General features: G+C 58.4%; 1 protein-coding gene across 2 annotated transcripts in view; it reads left to right on the top strand.

Annotated features, from left to right (window-relative positions):
* RIPK4 (receptor interacting serine/threonine kinase 4) overlaps window positions 1-24,376 on the top strand; it is a 28,369-nt gene extending 3,993 nt beyond the window's left edge. For both annotated transcript variants that reach the window (XM_023238708.2, XM_045036586.1), the window contains exons 2-8: window positions 6,348-6,639; window positions 13,006-13,154; window positions 14,858-14,907; window positions 17,148-17,306; window positions 18,084-18,187; window positions 19,611-19,872; window positions 21,824-24,376. In XM_023238708.2, coding sequence (XP_023094476.1) covers window positions 6,348-6,639; window positions 13,006-13,154; window positions 14,858-14,907; window positions 17,148-17,306; window positions 18,084-18,187; window positions 19,611-19,872; window positions 21,824-22,983 — 2,176 coding nt within the window. In that variant the 3' untranslated portion in view covers window positions 22,984-24,376. The remainder of the gene's footprint in view (window positions 1-6,347; window positions 6,640-13,005; window positions 13,155-14,857; window positions 14,908-17,147; window positions 17,307-18,083; window positions 18,188-19,610; window positions 19,873-21,823) is intronic.
* The last annotated feature ends 1,075 nt before the right edge of the window (window positions 24,377-25,451 follow it).

Raw genomic sequence — 25,451 nt, forward strand, 5'->3', positions numbered from 1 at the left:
GAGCCTGAAGTTCCATGGCTCCGGCCCCAACCGCACCGGGGACCCTCAGGTCCCCTAGTGGTGATAGTGCTCACAGTACTGGGTCAGTAGTTTCTTCTGTGTTGTCACCAACATGAGCCAGAAACACTGCTTGGAGGGAAAGTATATTTAAAATAAATAATTGCTGTTGACAAAACAAAACAAACAAACAAACGAAAAACAGTGGGGGGGGGTGGGGTTTGAGGGGCATGTTTCAGTCGTGACCCGGGCTCCCTACTAAGGCTTATTTCAGGCTCATTGAATTGCAGATGCCACCCGGGTTATCCACCTGGGCTGGGGTGTAGCTTCCCTAAGTCTGTGGCTCTTGCTGGGGCGTAGGTGGGGGGGGGGGGTTGTCCCTGGAGCAATTAAGGGAAAGCCAAGAGGTTGGGGACATTTGGATTTGGATTACCAGGGAGGGAACGGGGTGCAAAAATGGTGCAGAGCCTTCTCAACAAAACCAGTGCTAGCGCTTGGGGGGCCCTGGGGAACCCCGCTCCCCAGGCCTGTGTGAAGGGTCTCCTTGTCCCCTGAGACCTCCCCGAGGCTGTCCTGGGACCCCCCCCCCCCTTCCTTGCCCCAGGGAGGCGTGGTGACGGGTCGGATCCTCTCTGCTCTAAGGCATTCTGATAGAGTCGTCGGAAAAACATTTGTCCTTGGACACTGCCTGGTTTTCCTTGGTGAGAGGCCCTTACATGTGTGGTCAGCTGTCCTGCTTGACATTCTTCCAAAGAGGGTTCTTAGAACATTCAAGCTGTGATCAGCATTTGGGAGCAAACCAGCACCGCGGGGCCCTTTTTGATTTTTTAAACTGAGCTGCTTGGTGCCTCGTACAGTGGAAAGGGCCTGGGGCAGGGGGAGCAGTGAACTTGCTGAACTGGGGCAGCCGCCTGGGCGGAGGGGGGTGGGGAGCGGGGAGCGAGAGTGACTGATCTGCCAGCGAGGCTCTTAAGGCGCTAATGAGCCCCACAATCAGAAGTCACCCTGCTTTATGTATTATGCCCTTTGGGCAAATGGAAGAAAACGCTTTATTTGCAGCGTAGCTCAGAGCCTGCCTTTAATGAGAAGTTCGGCCTTGATGTCATTGACTTTGTTCCCAGAATACGTTTGTTATCAGTCAGGCTTGGGCGGAGGCTCATCTCCACCCAGACGGAGGGTGTCTCCAGCCCGAAGATGACCCTCGTTACTGTCCAGCCTGTAAATACCTGAGCCATCGATCGGCTCCTCAAAACCTGCAGGCCAGGAGGGCAGCCTCACGGGGGTTCACACTGCAAGGGGCGGGGGAGGGTCTCTATTCATCCCCGGGGTTGGGGGGAGGGCAGGACAGGCCAGTGCCATGTGGGCACAGTGGCACCCAAGGACACACATGGGTCAGGGAGGGGTGGCCAGGCAGCCACTTTAAAAGAAAAAAGCAACAGGAACAGACAAGTTAAAACACTGACTCTTTTTTTCCCCCAATATGAGCACATTTATTTTAATTTTTTTTTGTATGTTTTATTTATTTTTGAGAGAGAGAGAGAGAGACAGAGTGTGAGCCGGGGAAGGGCAGAGAGAGAAGGAGGCACAGAATCCGAAGCGGGCTCCAGGCTGAGCTGTCAGCACAGAGCCCGATGCGGGGCTCGAACCCACAAACTGTGAGGTCGTGACCTGAGCCAAAGTCGGATGCTCAACCGACTGAGCCACCCAGGCGGCCCCTATAACCGTGATTCTTAGCAAAATAGGGAGGAGGGGTAGCCCCTGGTACCAAGTCATGTTAGGAGCGGTAGTTGTCCTGGTTCAGTGTAATAAGCAGGTCTTCCGGGAGGAGGACGGAAGAGATGGGCCCAGGGATGCCGTTTTCTCTCTCTTTAGATGACAGCTTTCTAACGATGCTTGCTGCTGACATCTAGCCTTTCCTGCGTTTAGACACCCGTGGAGACCAGGCACAGGGCGGGGGGTCTGCCTCTGTGTGGCCAGAGCCAGCCGAGCCCGGACCCAGAGGGGACGGAGCCACTCTCAGCCCGGCCCAGGGACCCCCACACGCGGCACTGCGCTCTTGTGGGCGCTGTGCTTTCCATTAATTGGCCGTTTAACCAGAGAGCTAAGCAAGCAAGCCGCGCTGAACTCAGTTCTGTGTCGTAGTGGTCTAATACTTCATTCCTGATGTGTCCTCATGTGGTCCACTTGTTCCGAAGGCCAGTGGGATTCTTTGCCTCCACGAGTGTGCCCAACACCGACTTCTCTCCCTTCTCCGAGATGCTTCCCCTCGCAGAGAGGAGGAGCTGCCCGGTGACTCCTGGTAGAGATCGGGGTGGGGGGGGGGGTGCCCTTGCTACCTCTCTCTCCTCCATACCCATCAGTCATCAAGTCTCATTGATTCTCCTCCAAAATGTGCCCTGTGTCTGCCCCGTTCTCTCTCTCTGCCTGGAGCTGGGGCGACCACCTTAGGCACAGGTGCTCAACGCAGGCAGAGCTTGGGTTGCTGCAGCCTCTGATGACCTGTAATCCCGGCTCCTCCCTGCCGGCGGGCCTTCCTCCCTGGCAAATGTTTTCACACACGTTTGGGAAGCCTGGCAGCATGTAGTCTCAGAGAGGAGGTCAAAGGAGTAAGAAATGGATTTGTTTGGTGGGTACAGTGTTGGAACTCTGCATCAGACCAGCAAATGGGAGCAGGTGTGGGCGGGGAGGTCAGGAGCGGGTGCATCCAGGCTCCAGAAGAGCCCTTCTGGTGGGTTACGGGCAGGGCTGCTTGTGCCGGAACCGGCATTTCAGGGGGAGCCCCTGAGGCCACCCCAGCCTGCATTGGTGGTACGCAGATGCTGGGTCTGCTCGGTTCCCGGCTGCAGTAGGGCATGTCTGGCATGTGATTCTAGACTTTTCCTTCAGGAGTTTATAACAAGTGTGTTCTCCAACACATGCCTGGCACCTGGCACCTGTTCTGCAGGGAAAACAGATGAACTTTTTTGTTTTTCCAGATTAAATATTTTTTTATTGGATAAATTTGATGCGTAACATTGTGTAAATTTAAGGTGAATACTGTGTTACTTTGATGTGTGTGTGTGTGTGTGTGTGTGTGTGTGTGTGTGTGTGTGTTGTAATATGGTTGCCACCGGAGTCATATTTATCATATTACATACTTATTGTGCATGTTGGATACAATGTATGTTTATGGCCATGTAGCCCTTGTTACAAGTTTATACCTTTAAACGCCATCAGTCTTATCTGCCCACCGTCTTGCCCCTGGTAACCACCATTTCTTCTCTTTTCTAGATTCCACATATAGGTGATATCAGTATGTTCTCTGGCGTATCTTGCTTAGCATGATGCGCTCAAGGTCTATCTAGTTGTTGCAAATGGCAGGATATCCTCCTTTTTTTTTTTTTAATGTTTTATTTATTTTGAGAGAGGGCGAGAGTGCATGGGAGAGGGGCAGGGAGAGAAAATCCCAAGTAGACTCCACACTGACAGTGCAGAGCCCGATGCAGGGCTCGATCTCCCGAACCATGAGATCATGACCTGTGCTGAAATCAAGAGTTGGACGCTCAACCAACTGAGCCACCCAGGTGCCCCGTGGATATCCTCCTTTCTCATGGCTGAATAATAGTCCGTTATGTATATGTGCCGCACCTTGTTTTTTTTTTCTTTTAACCCATTCATCCGTTGATGGGCATTGATTGGGGTTGTTTCCACAGCTTGGCTGTCGCGATAAACATGGGTGTGCAGAGATCTTGCAGAAGTCTTGTTCTCACTGCCTTTGGGTATATCCCCAGAAGCAGAGTTACTACTGCATTGTATCGTAGTTCTGCTTTAACTTTCTTGAGGATCTTTCGTTCTGTTGTCCGTAGCGGTTGAGTCAGTTTACGTTCCTGCTGACAGGTGCGAGCTGATGCGTCTTTGTGGTTTTGGTTCACGTTTCCCTGATGGTTAGTGATATTCAGGATCTTCTCACGTGCCTGTTGGCCATTGTGACGTCCTCTTTGGACAAATGTCTGTTTAGTTCTTTGCCCGTTTTTAAATCCGATTTTTTCTTTAATTAAGTCGTATTTGTTATCTATTTCGGATGTTAACGTCTTATCCAGTGTGTGGTTTGCAAATTTTTTCTCCCGTTTTGTAGGCTGCCTTTTCATTTTGTTCCCTGTTTCCCTTGCTGTGCAGAAGCTTTTGGGTTTGATGGAGTTCCATTTGCTGATTTTCGCTGCTGTTTGTGCTTTAGGTGTCGTGTCCAAAAGGTCATTGCCAAGATGGGTATTAATGAGCTTTTTCCAGTGCTTTCTTCCAGTTTTATGGTACCAGGTCTTATTTGTAAGACTCTGGTCCATTTTGAGTTAATTTTTGCGTGTGTTGTGAACTAGGGTCCCAATTTCATCATCCTGCGTGTGTTTCTCCAGTTTTCCAGGCGCTATTTGTCGGGAAGACCAGCCTTTCCTTATTGGGTGTTCGTGGCTCCCTTGTTGAATATTAGTTGACCACAGAAACAGATGAAAATTAAAATAAATGCTGAGAGTACATAGTGGGCAATTCCAGAGTGTAGCGGTTTAGTTTAAATTTGGCCGAGATGCACTTGGCTTTGTCTACATGCCGGGTTCTTAGGCTTGGCACTGTTTGCATAGGAGCTGGGTAATTCTTGGTCTTGGGAGCTGTCGTATGCATTGTGGGTTGTTAAGCAGCATCCCTGGCCTCCACCCACTGGATGCCGGCCGTAGCCCCGAGTTGTGACACCCAAAATGTCCCAGACGGCGCTTGGTGTCCCCGGCGGGCAAAGCTGTCCCTCCATGAGAATCACTGGTCTACCCTCAGGGGTTCTCCCCCTGAGACACCCACTGTACAGCTTCTTGCCATATGCTCACATGAGACTCCCAAATGCGGGGGCCGGATGGGGAGTCAGAGGGGCTGAGATCCCGTCGGGGCACCTGGTGTCCACGTGGGAACGGAGCCCAGCTCAGCCAGTTTTCAGGTCGCTTTCTGCCGTGTCGAGTTCTAACAGCCGCCGACCGAGATGGCGCATGGCCGAGCCCTGTCCTTATGCGATTCAGCCCCTTTTCCTGAACGCGCTCTGGGACTTTTGCCCCATGAGGCTAACACAGAGCAGGATACGGGGATTCTAATCTGAGTCCGTGGGCTGCATCTGGAAGTGACCTTAGGCCCGGGGCTGGTGCACTTTCCATGGAGGGCCAGGGAGTAAACGTGTCGAGGTCTGCAGACTGCTGGTCTCTGCCTTGAGCGGGAAAGTGGCCACAGCCCACGTGGCGTGAACGGGTGAGACCGTCTTCCAGAAAGTTCTTTACAGAACCGGGGGCAGGCTGTGCGCGGTGGTTGGTGGTTTCTGAAAAGGTTAGACATCGGATTATCACATGGCCCGAGTCACCCTGTTCCTGGGTGTGTGTGTAGCCCAGAGTGCTGAAAGCGAGCGGGTGTTTGGGCACCTGTAAACACAGACACACAGCGTTATTCAGGGCAGCCCAAGCGCCCATCAGTGGGCGACTGGATACTTAAAACGTGTTCATGCAATGGAGCATCATACAGCCGTGAAAAGGGGTGAGGTCTTGACATCTGCCACAACGCGGCTGAACCACGATCACATTACGCTGAGGTGCTGAGCGAAGCAAGCCAGGCGCAGAAGGACACATCCTGTGTGATTCCGCTTAGGTCAGGTGCGTGGAGTGGTTCACGGAGACAGGAAGTGGACGAGGGGTGGGCGGGGCCAGGAGGAAGGGGTTCCTGAGGAAAGCTACAGGGTGTCTGCTGGGACGACGGACGAGGCTTGGGTGTCGGGCGTGTGTGCACGTGACGCCTGTGAACTGTACCCTTGGGAATGGTGAAAATATGACTTATGTGTCTTTACCACGACTGAAAACGTGGTTGGAATAAAGGGGGTTCTCGGGCCGCAGCTGCAGACCTGGCTTCACCAGCTGATGCCCCACAAGCACCAGTGTGGGGCCCGAAGGAGGGCCCACGGGCCGGCTGCCGGCTACGTGTTGAACTAGATGAGTTGGGTTCTTTGGACGGATACTTTGTTGCGGCTTCAGTCACATGGCATCAATGGTGTGTCCCCTCAGCCCAGGAGGAGGAGTGGCAGCATCGGCCCCCCTGGCTCAGTGGCCCCGTGGTGCTGACTGCGCGTTCCCAGATGCTAATCGGGATGTCCGTCCTCCTCGCGTACGGTGACCCACGATGCACAGAAGCGTTTGAGTGGCCGTCGGGCCGATGGCCCCGGGACGTCCCGAGTGTGGTTCTGCGGCATGGCGGGGAGCCCCGTGCGCCTGGGTCACCCGCTCGGCCCGCGGACCTGGCGCCGTGTGTCGGGGCCTGGGCAAGCGCCTCCCACGTCTCACGTCTGCCAACTTTTCCAGGGAGCGCGTGGAACTTCTGGAAGAAGCCAAGAAGATGGAGATGGCTAAGTTCCGCTACATCCTGCCCGTGTACGGCATATGCCGGGAGCCCGCCGGCCTGGTCATGGAGTACATGGAGACCGGCTCGCTGGAGAAGCTGCTGGCCTCCGAGCCGTTGCCGTGGGACCTGCGCTTCCGTATCGTCCATGAGACGGCCGTGGGCATGAACTTCCTGCACTGCATGTCCCCGCCTCTCCTCCACCTGGACCTCAAGCCCGCAAACATCTTGCTGGACGCCCACTACCACGTCAAGGTAGGACCCTCCCGGCTCCACGTGCGGGGCCCAGGCGGCCGGAGGGGGGGGGGGGAAGGCTCTGAGTGGGGCCGGGGGAGGACATAAGGACTCAGCACCCCCGGTCTCCACGAAACGTGAGGCTGGAAAATGGACCCTTACGCACACAGTTACCCCCCACCCCCGCGGATCCTGGAGCATGGGCCTAAATTCTGAGCACTCTGGAAGAAAAGAGCTTGTGGGTTTGTGGCTTCCGGTCTCACTGGACGTCTCGTGAAGGCCGGTTAGGGATCCGACGGGGGTGGGGGGGGGGGAGACCGCTGCACCCCCCATCTGTGGTCTCAGGGATGGCGGTGGGGGGGCGTGGGGCGCTCCCTGGAACGAGGCTCCGGAGGGGCTCGTTCTCTTCTCGTCGTGTGAGGCCCCTGAGGTCTGCTATCATTATTACTCTTTTTGGGTAAGTTTATAAAACACAGAGAAGTACAAGGGACGGTGGAACTAAATACCAGGTACCAGCCACCTGGGCCTGCGGTTAGTAACGCTGTCTGGTTTGTATTTCTCTGCCTCTCCTCTGTCCTGGGCTCTGTCGTTGCCACCGGGGGGACGCAGGTCACGGGCCTTCCCTGCGTGGTTCAGGAGGCCCGGGGTCGTGTGCTGGCCCGCAGAATGCACTTGCCGCCTCCCTTCCCTGTGCCCGGCTTGTGAGCGAGTGAGAAGGACCCGCGAGCGGTGGCCTGAACCCTTTCCTGGGCCCTGCGGGGACCGGGAAGGGACTCCCCTGTACACTCTCCTGGCTGGTCACAGGGAGCTTGCAGGAGCCCCTCCCTTGCTGGTCCGAGGGGTAGGAGGGACCTGAGTCCAGTCCAGCCATGCCCGTGGGCTCTGCCTGGAAGGAGAGGTGGGACCAGGGGGCACAGGCACCCCACCTTTGCGGCGCACCTGGCCAGCCTGAGGCCGATGGGGAGACTCATGTCCACGTTGGACAGTGACTGCAGACTGTCCCTTGATTAGGAGTCGCTCCAAAATGAGATTGTCGCCGCCAGACGGACGAGCTCTCCTGGTTCGAATGGGTGCCGCGGGGGTTCTGTCTTTGCCGGAGCCAAGTTTCTTTCCGGCTGGCGCACTGGCTTCCGGTGTGGAGCCTCTGCCCCCACTGACGTTCCAGGGTTTATCAAGGAGGGTGCTCCTGTGGGCACCAAGCGAAGGATGAAGCCTTTTTTCTTTTCCTTTCTTTTTAAAGTTTATTTATTTTGAGAGAGAGTGCAAGTGGGGGAGGGGCAGAGACGGAGGGAGAGAGAATCCCAAGCAGGCTCCCCGCACCTGCCAGCACAGAGCCTGACGTGGGGCTCAGACCCACGAACCGTGAGATCGTGACCTGAGCTGAGACCGAGGGACGGATGCTTACCCGACTGCCGAACCACCCAGGCGCCCCAAGAATGAAGCTTTTGATCTCAGGCTCGAATATACACAAGAGGAAGCAACGACAGACCTCTGTCGTGTGCCAGGGACCTCGCTGGCAGGAGGTACTCTGGACGGTGGCCTGGCCACCTGCCAGGCTGAGGCCCATAACCAGGGTCTCCCGGGCTCTGGTCATCCAGCTGAGGCCACGGTCAGGTTCAGCGGTCTGTGGAGTCCTCCTGTCCCTCCCAGCCCGCTGCTGCATATGAGAGGTACACAGCCTGCGGCCCGTGGGCATCACGCGAGGGCGGAATAGGTGTCCTGGCAGTAGGTGTCCCACAGGCAGCCTGTGGGCTGGAGGAGGAGTTCCTTCCAGAACTCCGGCTGGGAGTGGGGGTTGTTACTGGGAGAGACTGGGTCTTCAGAGAGCATCAGCCTTTGCTGCTATCAGGAGTCGGGGAGGGGGGCACAGGCAGAAGAGTCATGGAAAATTTTAGGTTTTGTAGGGGGAGGGGAAGCAGGAGGCCGAGTTAGATCAGGGTAGGGGTTCTGAAATGCTGTCGTGACGGAGGCTGCCGGGAAGGTGCTTGTCTTAGAGAGGCCGCGGTTGGGTGCGCGTGGGGCACGCAGACAGGTGTGTGCGCGGCTGTGTCCCTGAGACGCCTGCAGGGTCGGGCTGGTGCTTGGCCTGGCTGGCTTTTATCTCCACTGCTTGCTTTCTGCTCTCCCTCCGCTCTTCAGCAGGTCATGTGGGATGCTTGGGGCATGTGAGTGTCCCTTAGGGGAGCAAGTGGCACTTCTAAGTGCCCTCCTTGCGGGCACGGCCCCCGCCCCCAGCTCTGTCACCTGGTGGATGGGGGTCGCACCTCTGTGTTGCTGTTGAGCGGTCAAGGAGGACGGAGTGCTGATGGCTCGGTGCCTGGCCCGTGGACGTGCTCGGTGGGGGTCGGGGCCGTCGGGGTTGGTGTTCCGCGGCCGTAGAGTCATTTTTTGCACACCGTGGATGGTGGCTTCCGTCCAGGGAGCGTCTCCGGTGCCGGGTCCACAGTAGACACCGGCTCAGTGGGGAAAGGAGTGACACGCTGGGGGCCTGCCTTCCTGGTCGGTCACTTCTGCTTTGGCTCTGAGCTCCCTCCACTGAACGCTCTTCACTCCCTCTCCTTGTGAACACCTGACTCGGGAGCCCTGCTGCTCGCGGAGGTTTTAGTAAATGGTGAAGATTCCTTGAAGAACCGAGTGGGTCCTAAGGGGCCTGGGGCGACCTAGGAGGGAGCTGATGGAAACCTTAGGACCCGCCTCGCTGACGCTGATGCCGAAGGCTGATGTTGTCACTTCCGGGCGGGGCTCTGGGCCTCTGCACAGACCGGCCCCTTCCGCAGCTCCCTGCAAGGCCCAGGTGGAGCTGCGTTTCTGTGACCACACTCAGCCCCAGACAAACAGATGACATATTTACGTAGCACGTTTCTTCATTCCCAGAAATGCAGCGTGGAGGGTGCTGTTGGAGCTTTCCAGTCGGCCAGGAGCTCTGCAGTGATTGGCCGCCAGCTGTCTGCACACTTTTCAGTCTGCGATTATTTGAAGCCATTAAACTTTAATCTGGAATCTTGAGATGAGATCATAAGTTGTGAGCTTGGCCACTCCCCTTGTGCCCCTCCAGACACGGAAAGGATGATTAGAGCTGAAGGTTTCACAGCAACTGCCTACTTTGCAAAGTGTGTTAAAGAGACTTAATGTTAAATTAATACTGAGGTTAATAGTAACTAAATGCCAATGGAGTGAACCCATTTCATGTTGAAAATGAAATAGCTTAGTTTATTGTTGATGTATTTAAAAATTTTTTTTTAAATGTTTATTTATTTTTGACAGAGAGAGACAGAGCATGAGTGGGGGAGGGGCAGAGAGAGAGGGAGACATAGAATCTGAAGCAGGCTCCAGGCTCTGAGCCATCAGCACAGAGCCCAACGCGGGGCTTGAACCCACAGACCGCAAGGTCATGACCATGATGCTCAACCGACTGAGCCACCCAGGTGCCCCATATATATATATTTTTAATAGTCTCCATACCCAATGTGGGGCTTGAACTCACAACCCTGAGATCAAGAATTGCATGTTCCACTGACTGAGCCAGCTGGGTACCTGCTGAAATAGCTCAGTTTAAAATCTCAGGCTACTTCTGGTCCAGTTTGCCCAGACCACATCCAGAGGGACCCTGAGGGTCCTGTTCTCCTGTGGTCTGAACGGCCTGTCTCTCTAGCCAGCACAGCCCTGATCGTGCCCTTCTATGGTCTCGTCCAGCTGGGCCTGGAAGGAGAAGGGCCCATGTCCCCGGGGCACCTGTGGGTGCCTGTGAGCACTGAGCTCCGAGCGGCCCTGAGATCTGTGCCGAATGTGAAGATGTATGAGCAACTTGTAGGGCGTTTGCTGTATACTCTGCGTACCCTGGGATTGCCAGGGCCCTGAGGGTGGGAGAGGGCAGGGGGAGAACCCGGGACGGGGGGAGGGTCAGCGGCCGTCAGAGACTTACGATTTCTGATGTGCATTTTGATGCCATTGTTTTGATGTCGAATTTATGCTTATTTTCTTGAACCACGGATATTTTGAAGTGGCTGGCTCTCCCTGCAAACAGCAGAAACAAACAGAAATCTGTGAGCGGGGTAGGGGGCACGGGGTGAGACCCTTGCACCCCAGTCGGGCTCCGTTTCTGAGATTAAAAGGTCGAAGCAGCTGAGAGTTTGAACTGAAACATTTGCTCTCACCGACTTGTTCGAGATTGCCACGTGTGGTCCTGTGTTGGCCCTGAGCTGCTTTGTGGGTCTGTGGGCGAGGTGATGGCTGGGGGGGGGGGGGGTTTCTTGAAGGCCAGACAATGACAGCAAGCAGCCAGGCGCCCAGAAATGCCCCGGCTGGCCCTGCTCGCGTGGCCCCACGCCATCCTCGTCACGGGAACAGAGGGCGGGGCCCAGTCCTGCAGGCTGTTCTCCACCAGCTACCTGCCGGCGGGGCCAGAGATCCCTTGAAGGACCGGGTCACCACTCGTAAATTCTCCCTGTGCTCGGTGATGACACCGGGCTGTGGGCTCACCCCGAGGGCACGGTGAGCCCAGCAGTGAAGCCTGACCGAGCCCCGTTTCCTATCACTCCATGGGTGCGTTTGAAGAGGGGCTCTGGAGGTCATTAGGAGGCTTCAGATTCACTCCTAAGCCTCGAAGGGGGATACAAAGGGCAGTTTTGCTCATGGATCCCGAGTCCCTTTATGCCAGTCAGTGTGACCTAATCCCACGCACACCTCACTCCCGCCAGCTTCCAAGGGCTCTGACTTACACAGGAGCTGGGGGAGGCTGGCGCCCACAGGGAGTGTGCAGTGGTGTTGTCGCCCTCACTGTGGGGTCCCGTGAGCTTTCCAGACACCTTTGCCCTAAGGAGAAAAGGGGGTGGAGGTGTGGGGCCTGCACAGCGGTGGTCCAGGTGTGCCCTCAGGTGGGTGGGCTTCCCGCAGGTGTATCGCACCTTTTACTTTTTTTTAAATCGTTTTTTAATGTTTGTTTATTTTTGACAGAGACAGAGCATGAGCGGGGAAGGGGTGGAGAGAGAGGGAGACACAGAATCGGAAGCAGGCTCCAGGCTCCGAGCTGTCAGCACAGAGCCCGACGTGGGGCTCAAACTCATGGACCACAAGGTCACGACCTGAGCCAAAGTCGGACGCTCAAGTGACTGAGCCACCCAGGCGCCCCTAAAAAGTATTTCTAAAAAATGTTCAATGTTTATTTATTTTTGAAGTTAAGAAAGAGTGTGAGCAGGGGAGGGGCACAGAGACAGGGAGACCCAGAATCGGAAGCAGGCTCCAGGCTCCAAGCCGTCAGCACAGAGCCGAATGTGGGGCTCGAACCCACGAATTGTGAGATCCTGACCTGAGCTGAAGTCGGACGCTCCACCAACTGAGCCACCCAGGCGCCTCGTATCACACCTTTTATTTGGGGGCCTTGCATTTGGTGAAGGAGCCAGTGAGAACCTATTGATCACAAATTGTTCCAGGTCCAGGCAGAGGGCAGAATGCCCCCTTGAGGCTGTGTGGTGTGCGTTTTGTTTGCTTTAAAGGGCATCTGGGGATGCCTGGGGAAGCATTCGGCTCAGGTCATGATCTCACAGCTCGTGGGTTCGAGCCCCACATCAGGCTCTGTGCTGACAGCTCAGAGTCTGTGTCTCCCTCTCTCTCTGCCCCTCACCCACTTGCACACTGTCTAGCTCTCTCTCAAAAATAAACGTTAAAACATTCTTTTTGGGGTGATGGCTCAGTTGGGTAAACGTCTGACTTCGGCTCAGGTCATGATCTCACGGTTCATGGGTTCGAGCCCCACATCAGGCTCTGTGCTGACAGCTCAGATCCTGGGGCCTGCTTCAGATTCTGTGTCTCCCTCTCTCTCTGCCCCTCTCCTGCTTGTGCTCTGTCTCTCTCTCAAAAGTAAATAAACGTTAACAACAACAAAAACAAATTTTAAAGGGCTTCTGAAGGCACATTTCCCTTCAAGGAACAGACTGCATCCTGCCCGCCTCCCCAGCAGGGCCCTTGCACAGCCGATGGCCTTAGGGCCAGGCCTTGCTTTTCGTGTGTTACCTGAAAACCTGACAACTCTGAGAGTTGCTTTCCCCTCTCGGCCGACTTGGGCCGTCCCCAGGGGCAGATGTGATGCTGTCGAAGATGGTAAACCTGAGTTCAGTCTCCCAGCGAATCCCTTCCTTAGAGCGGAATCTGGTCCCTGTCCGTCAAGCCCCTAACAGCTGGGGCTTGTTTCTCCCAAGCCGGCCGTGCCTTCCTGTCCTCCCCGGAGGAGCACAGGACGTGGCTCTTGGGTGTGGATTCCCCACCGTGCCGGCACGGCCACATCGGGGGACCGTGCCACACGTCCCCACAGAGGTGGGGATAGAGCCTCTTGCCTCCCTCGGCGAGGCCCCAGCGAAGCCCACTGAGCCTCGTCTGACTGCTGTGTTACAGATTTCCGATTTTGGGCTGGCCAAGTGCAACGGGCTGTCCCACTCCCATGACCTCAGCATGGACGGCCTGTTTGGCACCATCGCCTACCTCCCTCCAGAGCGCATCCGGGAGAAGAGCCGGCTCTTCGACACCAAGCACGACGTGTACAGGTGTGTGACAGGCGTACAACAGGTGGGGGCAGGTGTGCAACGGCCGTGGGACGGGTGTGGGACAGGGTAGGACGGGTGTGCGTGGGGGCCCAAGCGGGGGCTCTGCACCTCGATTCCCAGAGGCCATGAGACGTGAGGTCGAGTCCACGTGAAAGGGCTTGGGGTGTGTAGTTTGTCGGTCCACGTACCCCAGGTGTACAAGAGACCCTTGTCCCCTGCGAGTGCTGAGCCGAGGGTGGAGGATGTCACGGCTGGTGCCAGTTAGAGACAGTTCTGTGGCCAGCCCCCACACTGTAAATGCTCTGGTGTTTTTATGAAACGTGGGGTTTTATAGCTCATCTGCTGGGGGAGCCTGCTGCTCGAAGTGATCTGTGTGTCTGTATGTGTGCGGATTTGCACTCCTGGAACCCAGTTCCCTCTGGCCCAGTGGCTTATGCTTCTCATGTCACTTACCTTTGACAGAGGAATGCAGACACATCGGGGGCTGTTCGCAAATCAGCGTCGGTGGGGTTTATGTGCTTGAGAATAATCCCCGAGTCGTTGGCGCCTTCCTTTTCCAAATTGCGAAGGTCTTACTCAGACCAGTTGGAGGAGAAGAGAGGAGGGAGCGTGTGCCTAAGCCCCTCACTGTGGCTCTTGTCTCACGCGTGGTGACTGTGACCCTAAGCCCCAGAGCCCTCAGCTGTGCCTTTTTGACACGACCGGCATCCGGAGTCCTGGCAGACTGGTTTCACGGTGACCATTGTGCGCCTGCCTAGCTGGGCTCTGAGCCGTCCGTCCGCTGGCGAATGGCACGTCGGGGGCTAGTCACGGCTTGTAGAGTTTGGGGAGAATGAGGTTCTGTGTTTACTTTGGCATTGAGAGCTTCAGCTCTTGGACTTGCAGACTTGCATTCGTTTTCAAAGGAGAATTCCCGCATCTCTGTCGGTAGCCGCTCTCAGCTCCGTGCAGGGTGGTAGCTGCAGGTTTAAAAATTTTTAAAAATTAAAAAAAAAAATTTGTTAAGTTGTGCTTTTTGGGGTATATTCAGAGTAGCTATATATATGACATAGATAGATAGGGAAAATATACTTTCCAACGGCCAAGAAAGGGCCCAGGACGGTGAGCCGGACCGCCCCCTATGTTCTCCGTCTACTGTCTCCACAGCCTTCTACGAAGTCTCAAGTGAGCAGGCTGCTCACCCCCGCCCCCACCCCGGGGCCGGAGTCGGCGTCTTGGTGCCCTGCACCTGCCACGAGATGGGGGTGACTTAGGCAGACACAGGCCCTTCTCCCCACGAGCTGATGTTCCAGAGCGGTGGTCCTTTTCCTCCTCTCCCTCCCCCCCCGCCACCCCCTGTCCCCACCCGCCCTGTCCTGCCGTGCTGTCTGAGCTGGAAGCCCAGCTGGTGTGGTTGTGTCTGTGGTGTCACATCCGAGCCGCCATCGTGATGCGCTCCACAGTATGGGCGCCTGTGTAAAGCATCCATGGAAAATATCTTAGTGTCCTCCCCCTCCCCGTCTCCGTTCCCCCTCCCCCTCCCCCTCTCCCTTCCCCCTCCCCCTCTCCCTCCCTCTCTCTCTCTCTCTCTCTCTCTCTCTCTCTCTCTCTCTGTTTCCTTTGAAGACTCTGGAGTGGTCTTCCTCAAGCTAGTTGCTGTTGGGAGAGCTTTTGACTTTGAGGGTCCTGCTCACAGATACTAACCCGGCCGATCTTCCTTGCAGCTTTGCCATCGTGATCTGGGGTGTGCTCACGCAGAAGAAACCGTTCGCAGGTGAGTGGGCTTGTCTTTGGGGAAAGTGCATCCCTCTGTCTGTCCGGGGACACGGGAGGGCGCTCTCCGTGGTCCTGTTCGAGCTGTGCCTGCGGTCCGCGTTCCCACAGGGGGTGGTGCGGGGGTTGCTCTGGGCCACGGAGCTGGTGGGGCCGTCCTGTGTGGCAGTGGGGACACTGCTCTGTGCTGCCCAGGGTGTCCTCCTGGAGCCCCGCGGCCTCTCTGCATGCAGACAAGCAGTCTTGCGGCATAATTCACATTTCAGCAAAGGCTGCAGTCTGAAGGGGATTTCTTTATTTAGGTGCCCGCTCATTTGTGTGTGTGTGTGTGTGTGTGTGTGTGTGTGTGTGTGTGTGTGATGTAATGCACGTGACATAAAATCCATCCTTTCGTATGTTTAAAGTGTATAATGCAGTGGCATCGAGTACGTTAGCTGCTGTTCTGCCTATAGCACCAGAGCGTTCTCATCCCCGCAAAGGGAAACCCCGTGCCCATCCAGCCCGTCCCCCCTGCCCCCCGAGAACCACCTGCTTGCTTTCTCTGTGGATTTGCCAGCTGCGCTTCTTTCCGGCTGATTCTCTTTTTGGATTTATATACAGATGGTAAAATACATACAAAACTTACCATCTTACCCAGTTTTAAATGTGCACTTCAGTGGCAGGAGGCACCTTCACGCTGCCGCGCAACCCGTCTCCAGAACAGTTGAGCGGATTTTGCACAAACGCGTGCACCAGGTCACCTCCCTTCCACTCGAGGGCTGTGACATTTCTTCCCCTTCAGGCAGCCGCTGTTCTGGGGTCTGTCCTCCCAGTGCCGATACTTTGACTTGTTAGAAAAATCGAGCACTTCTTCAGCCTCATCATTTTCCCTCACGGGCACGTGGGTTATTCACGCTGTTTTGTGGTTTGACCAAAAATATCCAAAAATGCAGAGCAGACTCAACGTGGGGACCCCCGGGTCTGGGAGCCGGTGCGGGTTGGTGTCTGTTGTCTGTCCATCTGTCTCCCTGACTCCTCCTCCTCCGTGGAGGCCGTGGTCCGGATCCGTGCTGGTGTGGCAGTGTCCTCTCTGACCCCGGACTGTCCCACAGACACGACACCCAAGGCGGGTACGGGATACAAACGTCGGGAGCCAGGGCCCGCGTGTTTTACTGCCTGGGACGTGGGGAGTTCAAGTCAGAGAAGCAAAAGGTGTTTCTTGATCTTCTCCCATCTGTTTGGCAGCAGACAACGCTGCGGGCGTTGCTTTCCCATCATTCGGAGGGCCTCCAGGGATCTGGAAGCCAGTGTGCTGGAAATAGCGCGCAGATACCCACAATAGCTGTTGCACAAGATTTAACGGGAAGGCGGGACACGGCATCGCACCAGAAGCCTGGCAGGCGCCGGTGACTTGGGGCCAATTTTCCACGCCTGCTGACATGCGTGTGGTGCCCCTGCAGGGCTCCCTGTCTGTGGGCGTGCTGGGAACTGTGGGGTCTGGGGCGGGGCGGGGGTGGGGCTGGGCTGCTGGGAACAAGGAACTCGGAGTCCAGCTTGATGGACGTTGTGGTTTTAGGCTGAGCAGAGAGAAGAGTCTGGCCCGCTGAAGGTCACCTTGGGCCCCTTGATCTGTGACCAAGATTAGGGTGATAGGAACGAGTTTGTTGTGCTTATGAAGGTCGGAGCAGAGGGCAGGGGGAGCCCCACATTATGAATTGCAGGAGGAAAGGCCGCCTGTTTATACAGCCCAGGTCTGAGCGCGCTCTGAGGGGGCAGGCGTCCCGGGGCACCATCGCTGTGGCTGGCTCACTGCATGGGGCACCCGGGGCCTGCGTTTCGGTGTAGAAATCAGAATTTTGGAAGGCTCTTGCGTCATCACAGGGCGATACGGGTTCGCTTGGAGGCTGGCCCACGTGACTTCGTGATTTATGAGTGTTGCCTCCCTTTGGGGCGCGCACGGGCCGCTTTGGAACATGTCTCGTCAGATACTTTCTCCTCTGAACCCTGGTCGCCTTGGAGTTTGATGCCCAGAAAGATGTGCCCTGTGATACAACGCACAGGCTCTGTTGGGTGCCTCGCAGAGAGTCTCTGCGGCCTGGAAACGGGAGAACAGACGTGCTCCGTAAGGATCAGGACCAGAGGGAGCCGTGGGCTTTGCGAAGGAAGGGCTGCCGCCGGCCCCACGCTCTTTTCCTCCTGAAGGCGCGGAGCACGGCCCCCAGCCCCGCGGAGCCGCCCTGACCGGGTGCCTTCCCTTTGCAGATGAGAAGAACATCCTGCGCATCATGGTGAAGGTGGTGAAGGGCCACCGCCCCGAGCTGCCGCCCGTGTGCAGAGCCCGGCCGCGGGCCTGTGGGAACCTCGTGCGCCTCATGCAGAGGTGCTGGCACGGGGAGCCGCGAGAACGGCCCACCTTCCAGGGTGAGTCCGGGGGGGCCCCCGGGGCTCGCGGCGCGACCGCTCTGCCGCGGCACGGGAGCTGGGGTCGACGAGCAGGCCCGGGTGGGGGAGGCCGTGCAGACGGGTGCACCGGGGCGGGCCCTGCCTGGACGGGTTGGCCACTCGCCTGTGGTCTCCCAGCACGCGGGGTCGGGGTGGGGCGGTCACTGCCGGCCGGCCGCCCCAGCTGCAGCCCGGTGGAGCCGTGCTCGGTGCTGCGGGTTCGGACCAGGGGTACATCTGCAGGGGACGGAGGAGACCGCTCACTGTGGCTTTCTCTGCATTTCTTTTGGGGTCTTTCCCCCGCCCCCGCCTTGAACGGGTGCGTCCTTGGGTTAGCAAAGTGACTTCAATAAAATGAGAAGTGATTGTAACGTTGAAAGCACGTGGGGGGAAGCGATAGAGTGTCCCCTGCCGGGTGCCAGCCACCCTGGCCAGTGTGGGGACACGGTCTGGTGGCTCTTGCAGACGGGGCTCCCCGTGGGGAGGGCTTCTTTGGGAAACCGGGACACCGTGACTCCTCCTTGGCACCTGGCACGACCCTGCCAGGTCGCAAACGGTAGGCCCCCGCGTGGCCCCTACGGAGGTTCCATGGGGATAACCTGGGAGCTCAGCCCAGCCGGCGGCCTGGGCAGCTGCAGCACCGACCGGTCCCCTGGGGTGCGGCCTCTTCTGTCCCCGCCTGAGTCGCACGTGTAAGCCGCGAATGTGGAAGTCATTGTCCAAGTGACGTGCCCTTTTCTGTTTTCTCCCCTAAAGAAATTACGTCTGAAACCGAGGACCTGTGTGAGAAACCCGACGGTGATGTGAAGGAGACAGCTCAAGATCTGGGCGCGAAGCAGCCCCTAGAGCCCAAGAGCCCGGTAATGGGGACCTTCCCGGAGGTGTCATTTGGGGGGGGGTCTCGTGTTTTCACCCTCGAGTCCTCCCTTTCTGCACATTCCCCTGCTGCCTGGACCGGCCCCTCGGCTCACCCGGTGGGCAGAGCCCTGTCCCGTGCGAGCAGCCACAGGGTCCTGTGTTCAGGAGCCGGTGGCAGGTCGCGTGGCCGGCTCTGGTGGCCCCAGGTTCCTTTCCCGCCCAGCCGCATCCTGTCCCCACCTCCTGTCTGCGGTTAAGAGTGAACAGTGTGGGCCCGCATGTGACCTCGAGGAGCTGCTGGTCGGATGCTCTTTGAACCAGGGGAACAGAAGGGCCGTGTGGGCCCTGTTGTGGGGCGGGGGGTTCTGGGCTCCTGTGGTCTGGCTGTCTCGCACCCCTGACTTGGAAGCCTGGTCACTTTGTCACCGCCACTCGTAAACGGTTACCGCCGGGGGCACCCACGTAGGTCACGTGAGGTGTGATGAGAGACCCCGAGGCTACGGGTAACTCAGTGTCCGTAGCGGACTCGCAAAGGGAGGCCTGACGAACTTCCTAACGTGCCGTGTGGCGGGAGGCCACTTACCCCAGGCATCCGCGTGAGGCCGGGAGATGAGTCCACGCTTGAGGTGTGTCCACGGTCTGAGCGTCAAGGGGCATGTGCGCGAGGGTGGCGAGCAAAGGTGTCTGGGGGAGGCGGCCTGCCCACCGATAAGGGAGAGCAAGGCACCCGGTTCGCGGGTGCGACTCGGGGCACGGAGCCATCAAGTCCGAGCGGATGGCAGTTCCCAAGGAGAGGGGGGACCGGGGACAAGCGGGCGTGAGTCCGGAAGAGTCGTGAGTCACCCTCGGATTTAATCGCGCTCCAGAGACCTACCTTTCTGGAAGCCCGTCAGGGAGACCCCTGCAAAGGCCCTGTTGGTACGTGTTGGATTGGGGCGCGCCGGTGACGCTGTGGCTGGGCCCGTCCCTGCGCCCGCCCCCACGCGGCCCCCCAGGCAGCTCGGAGGGAGGGGCGCAGGCGCGCAGGGACCCCCAGCCCCGGTCCCGTCTCCTCCCTCCGCTGCTTGCTGGTGCTGACCTGCCAGGTGGGCACGGCCGGCATTCAGGCATCACGTTCTCCCCGCGCTGTCACGGTCCACCCGTCGTCCAGGTGGCCCTGCGCGTGCGCCACTGCGGGAACGGGCTGGGGTCACGCCGCCGGGTTTCCTGTTTTCATGGAGCCGTCTCTCCCCGCCTCTCCCCAGAGCTGGGCCTCTCCGCCTGGCGGGCCCGGCGCGGTGTCCCCGGGCTCCCCTGCGTCTGCGTGTGGCGGGACGGCCTGAGCGCCCTGTGTGGCTGTCTGGGGACCGAGCGTCCCCTCGCCCTCCGCCGTCCCCGCCTCTGTCCTGGCTGCGTCTCACCCACCTCCCTCTGCCTGGTTCGCAGAAGCCCGTGTGCTCGCCTCTCAAGCGGGCCTCCGCCCCGACCTTCGACAGCAACTACAGCCTCTCCGAGCTCCTGTCCCAGCTGGACTCGGGCACCTCGCAGACCCTCGCGGGCCCGGAGGAGCTCAGCCGCAGCTGCTCCGAATCCAGGCTGCAGTCGGCCAGCAGCAGCAAGAGGCTCTCGGGGGTGTCTTCTGTCGACTCTGCCTTCTCCTCCAGAGGGTCGCTGTCCTTGTCTTTCGAGCGGGAGCCTTCCACGGGCGGTAAGCGAGGACGCCGTATCCTGGGAAATCGTGAGCCCGGCCAAGGGGCCGTAGGAGCAGCTCAGAGAAGCAGGCATCCAGCTTCCAGACCCAGTTCTTTATTTTCTGCCTCCCGTAGCCAATCGGCCTGGGGAGTCAGCGGCAGAGCTGGCTCACCGAGCGCATATCTGGAGGTGGGTGCTGGCCAAGCGGCCGGCCGAGCGGCTCCGGGGGCATCACTTAAGCGTAAGGGGGGCGGGCCAGGCCGCCAGCTCTCACCTGTGCCGACACCGGGTATAGGGGCTGGCGTCAGGTTTGCGGACTGAGAACCCTGACCTGTATCGAGGGAGTCCAGATGATTCTAACCCCACGCCCTGCAGATCTCTCTCGTGTAGAGGCCAGCCCCGTACCCCCTTTCCGTGATACCCCTTTACTTTCTTGTCTGTGAGCTCTCTGCTTGTTTCAGCCGTGCGTTGTGATGGCTGAGTTGTCCCTGGACGTTATGACACCTTGGTCCCGTCTGTATTCTCCCTGTTGGCGTGGGGTTCTTCTCAGTTAGGTGACCTTATCTGTTTATGTTGATTTCGATGGGTTTTCCTCTTGGAAGGGGCCTTTTCTGTGCCCCTGCCCTAAATGCCGGTCCCCGGGTCCTGGGGCCGGCCCTACACTGTAGCTCCCTTGCTGCCCCCGGGGAGGCTAAGATGTGGTCCTGTCCTGCCCTCTGAGTGCTGCAGCCCCGTGAGGAAAACACGGGTTTTCATGCTCAGGGTGACAACGGTATAGGGGGGCCAAGTGCCCCAGGGTCGTGGAAAGAACACGGACCCCAGCAGGAGGGGCAGTTGTTTTTCCTGGCAGATCAGGGAACTCCTTCTGGAAGGAAGTGCTTTTCCTGGATGCACTGAGCCTCCTGGGATTTTCAGAGTGGAATATTTGGGGCAAAAGAGGGCATTTGGGGTTGAGAAAACACCTTACGAAGACACAGGGGTGGGCAAGGCCCAGCCGGGCGGCTTGACTGGAGGTAAGTGGTGGGTGATGGGGTCGCACAGGAAGGAAATACCCCGTCTCTGGGAGAGAAGTATGCTATACGACTCTCTCTGGGTCTGATACTCTCAAATGGCATCTCCGTGCTCGCACGCGGTCAGTTCCCATAAAGACACAGATGTCGTCTGGGTGGCTTGTGTCTTCTCGAATTCCACCCTATACCCCCACCCTCCCGTGCAAGTCCCCTTGAGAACGTTTCATGTGAGGGAGGGGCGGGCCGCCTTTCATGCAAATCGGAGGCCGGACACCGTGGTGGGAGTTGTACGTTAAATAGAGGCGAGGCTGCACGTGGAGGCTGGGGCGGGGAGCGGCCGGTGGCCCTGGAAAGGTGTCTCTGCTGTGGGAACTGTCAGCTCTCAAGTGGACTGGGACGCCTCCCTGGTCTGTGCCTTTCATTCCGTTTCCTTTTTTTTTAATGTTTATGTTACTTTTGAGAGAGAGAAAGTGCACGAACAGGGGAGGGATGGGCGGGGGGGAGACAGAATCCGAAGCAGGCTCCAGGCTCTAAGCTGTCAGCACAGAGCCCGACGCGGGGCTCGAACTCACGAACCGTGAGATCGTGACCCGAGCCAAAGGGGGACGCTCAAACGACCGAGCCACCCAGGCGCCCCATTTTTATTTTCTTAACGAAGCAACGTCAGCCATCACCGCCATTTTCTGAGCGCAGACGGGCCGAGTTCTGCGCCCTTATCCGACGACGACCCTACGGGACAGCTAGAATGACTTTTACTTTGCGAGTTCGCGGGAGCCCCTTGGCCTGCCCGAGGTCTTCCCCCTGCACCGGAAATCTAATAACACGGCCGGGGTGACTCCTGAGTGGTTTCGGGCACGCGGCGGCCCGGAGGCCGCTGGGGAGGCGCGGGCCGCGTTGGGGCGCCCGCCAGGCCTTGGGAGCGGCCCGCGGCCCGAACCTCGTATCTCTCTCCCCCAGATCTCGGCACGACGGACGTCCAGAAGAAGAAGCTCGTGGATGCCATCGTGAACGGGGACACCAGCAGGCTGATGAAGATCCTCCAGCCCCAGGACGTGGACCTGGTCGTGGACGGCGGCTCCAGCCTGCTGCACGTGGCCGTGGAGGCCGGGCAGGAGGAGTGCGTCAAGTGGCTGCTGCTCAATAACGCCAACCCCAACCTGACCAACCGGAAGGGCTCCACCCCCCTCCACGTGGCCGTGGAGAAGAGGGTGCGGGGCGTCGTGGAGCTCCTGCTGGCCCGCAAGATCAGCGTCAACGCCGCGGACGAGGACCGCTGGACGGCCCTGCACTTCGCGGCCCAGAACGGGGACGAGTTCAGCACGCGGCTGCTGCTGGAGAAGCGCGCCTCCGCCAACGAGGCGGACTGCGAGGGCCGCACCCCCATGCACGTGGCCTGCCAGCACGGCCAGGAGAGCATCGTGCGGATCCTGCTCCGCCGGGGCGGCGACGTGGGGCTGCGGGGCAAGGACGCCTGGGGGCCGCTGCACTACGCCGCCTGGCAGGGCCACCTGCCCGTCGTCAAGCTGCTGGCCAAGCAGCCGGGCGTGAGCGTGGACGCGCAGACGCTGGACGGGAGGACGCCGCTGCACCTGGCCGCCCAGCGGGGGCACTACCGCGTGGCCCGCGTGCTCATCGACCTGCGCTCGGACGTCAACGTCCGCAACCTGCTCTCGCAGACGCCCCTGCACGTGGCCGCGGAGACGGGGCACACGAGCACCGCCAGGCTGCTGCTGCATCGGGGCGCCAGCAAGGAGGCGGTGACCGCCGAGGGCTGCACCGCCTTGCACCTGGCGTCGCGGAACGGGCACCTGGCGACCGTCAGGCTGCTGGTGGAGGAGAAGGCCGACGTGCTGGCCCGGGGGCCCCGGGGCCAGACGGCCCTGCACCTGGCCGCCGCCGGCGGGCACGCGGAGGTGGTGGAGGAGCTGGCCAGTGCCGACGCGCTCGACCTGTCCGACGCGCAGGGGCTCAGCGCGCTGCACCTGGCCGCCCGGGGCCGGCACGCCAAGACGGTGGAGACGCTGCTTCGACACGGGGCCCACGTCAACCTGCAGAGCCTCAAGTTCCAGGGCGGCCCCGTCCCCGACCCCGCGCTGCTCCGGCGGAGCAAGACCTAGCCTGGGGACCCCGTGCGGGGTCCCTGGCCCGTCGCGTTCCGCCGCGGGGACAGAATGACGCCGGGCCGGCCGGCACCGCGCGCCTCGTCTGCGGCCCGGCGGGGCGTTGACCGGGCGGCCGGCGAGAGGCCGGTGACCGCTGACTCTTGATTCGTCCGGGGCATCCGCTCGGCCGCGTTTCCCTCCGGAGGCAGCTGGGGAGAATGCACTTGGCTGTCCACCCGTCCGCTGATCGGCAGCCCCGCCTTCCGCCGTGGGGGGGGAGGGAAGACGGGTCGGAATCATTTCGTTGCGTGTCTTGCTCCTACTGTGGGTCCGTCGGTGGCAAAGCCGTGAGTGGGGCGCAGTTCACCCCGGCCTCAGCCGAGCCACCTGGGACTGCTCGGAGCGCAGCTTCTGGGGAGGCGGGAGCGGGAGGCGCCGTGTCTTTTTATCTGCGTACCCAGCGGCAGGCAGAAGAGCCTGTTTCCAGAAGTTTTAGTGGAATTCTTGTTTCGTAGGCTGCCTTTAATAGACGAACGCGGAATCGCCTGTTGCTTTAAACCTGTTAAAAAAGTCCGTGTCGGCGGGTTGTCTGGTTTGTGAAGAGTGAACGTAAAGTCATAAGGTTGGTTTTGAAAAGCGAACGAACAGCAAATCCGACCGGCTCTTTCCTATCCAAGTTTGCCCTCCGCTCCGCGGTCGCGGGGGGCCGCACGCGCACCCCGACGGTGCTACTTGCGTCGTTCCTTGTTGCCCGAGAGGCGTTTGGAACTCTGGCGCGAACTGTGTCAAGACAACGTTCATGCTTCATCGTTTCGGTTCGGGACGTCAGAGTTATTTAGCTAGACGAGCCCCCCTCAGCCGGGGGTTTCTTTCCCGCTCTGATGTTTGGTGCGGTGGTTATCCGTGCGGAGTGCTAGTGTCCTGGGGTCTTAGGAGTTTTCTGACCTGCCGGACAAACGCCTGCGTCGTGCGGGAGCCTTGGCCTTAGGATGTCACCCCCGAGGCGGCTCCAGGAGACAGCGGCACGCTCTTGGATGTAAAAGATGCAATCCTAGCCGTGTTCCTTCCGTGTCTCCCGTGTCCCCTGTGGTGTCCCCCGTGGTGCCCCCTGTGGTGCCCCCTGAACACTGTGGACTAGGTTTGCCGCAGGGCGTGAGCCTGTGTGCAGACATGTGCTGTGGCCTGGTGCACAATACCGAGATTGATGTTAATGTACCGTGTATGTTAATGTGAATCTGTGGGCAGGATACTTCTTTTCTATGACAGGAAATATCCGTACCGCTTAGAACTGGCTATGTTTTAATATGCCTCCTGCGTTCACTCCAATATGCTACCGTTGTATAGAATGTGTGGAAGACAGATAGTTCTGTTCAATGTCAATAAAACGAAGTCCTCTTCTGCGCTTGGAGTCCGCGAGACGACTTTTTCTTATAAATGAGTGCAAACAATCTGATTTGGGAAAACCAGAGAATTCAGTTCAGGCAGTCATGTGGTTGGACATGCCCTTCTAGAAGGGTCGTCTGGGTGCTCTGAGTTAACCTGTGGCATGAGGGGAGAAAGGAAGTGGAGGGTGGCCCCAGGCTTCCTGCCTCCTTAGCTCGGCCCTTCTACACGTGTGAACCAGCAGAGAGATGATCTCACCTTGGTAGAACAAGTTCCTCATGCCAATGTTTTTATGTGTTTTTAAGTGTTTATAATTCTTATCTTTATTTGTTAAACTTACATTTTGACACAGTTTCAAGTTACAGGAAAGTTATAATACGTAGCACTCTGGTGTACCTGTTACCTAGGGTCCCCATTCACTTACATTTACCTCATTAGCTTGATCATTCTCTTTTCTTTCTCATCCATCTGCCCACATACCCATGCATTCACCTGCCCATTTTATCCATCCATCCATCCATGCATCTGCCTGGCCACCCACCTGCCCATCCCTCCCTCCCTCTGTCCATCTGTCCATCCATCCATCCATCCCTCCGTCCATCCATCCATCCATCCATGCATCTGCCTGGCCACCCACCTGCCCATCCCTCCCTCCCTCTGTCCATCTGTCCATCCATCCATCCATCCCTCCGTCCATCCATCCATCCATCCATGCATCTGCCTGGCCACCCACCTGCCCATCCCTCCCTCCCTCTGTCCATCCATCCATCCATCCATCCATCCATCCATCCATCCATCTGCCTGGCCACCCACCTGCCCATCCATCCATCCATCCATCCATCCATCCATCCATCCATCTGCCTGGCCACCCACCTGCCCATCCATCCATCCATCCATCCATCCATCCATCCATCCATCTGCCTGGCCACCTACCTGCCCATCCCTCCATCCATCCATCCATCCATCCATCCATCCATCCATCCATCTGCCTGGCCACCCACCTGCCCATCCCTCCCTCCCTCCGTCCATCCATCCATCCATCCATCCATCCATCCATCTGCCTGGCCACCCACCTGCCCATCCATCCATCCATCCATCCA

Source organism: Felis catus, chromosome C2 (assembly GCF_018350175.1).
Source record: "Felis catus isolate Fca126 chromosome C2, F.catus_Fca126_mat1.0, whole genome shotgun sequence".
Classification (NCBI taxonomy): domain Eukaryota; kingdom Metazoa; phylum Chordata; class Mammalia; order Carnivora; family Felidae; genus Felis; species Felis catus.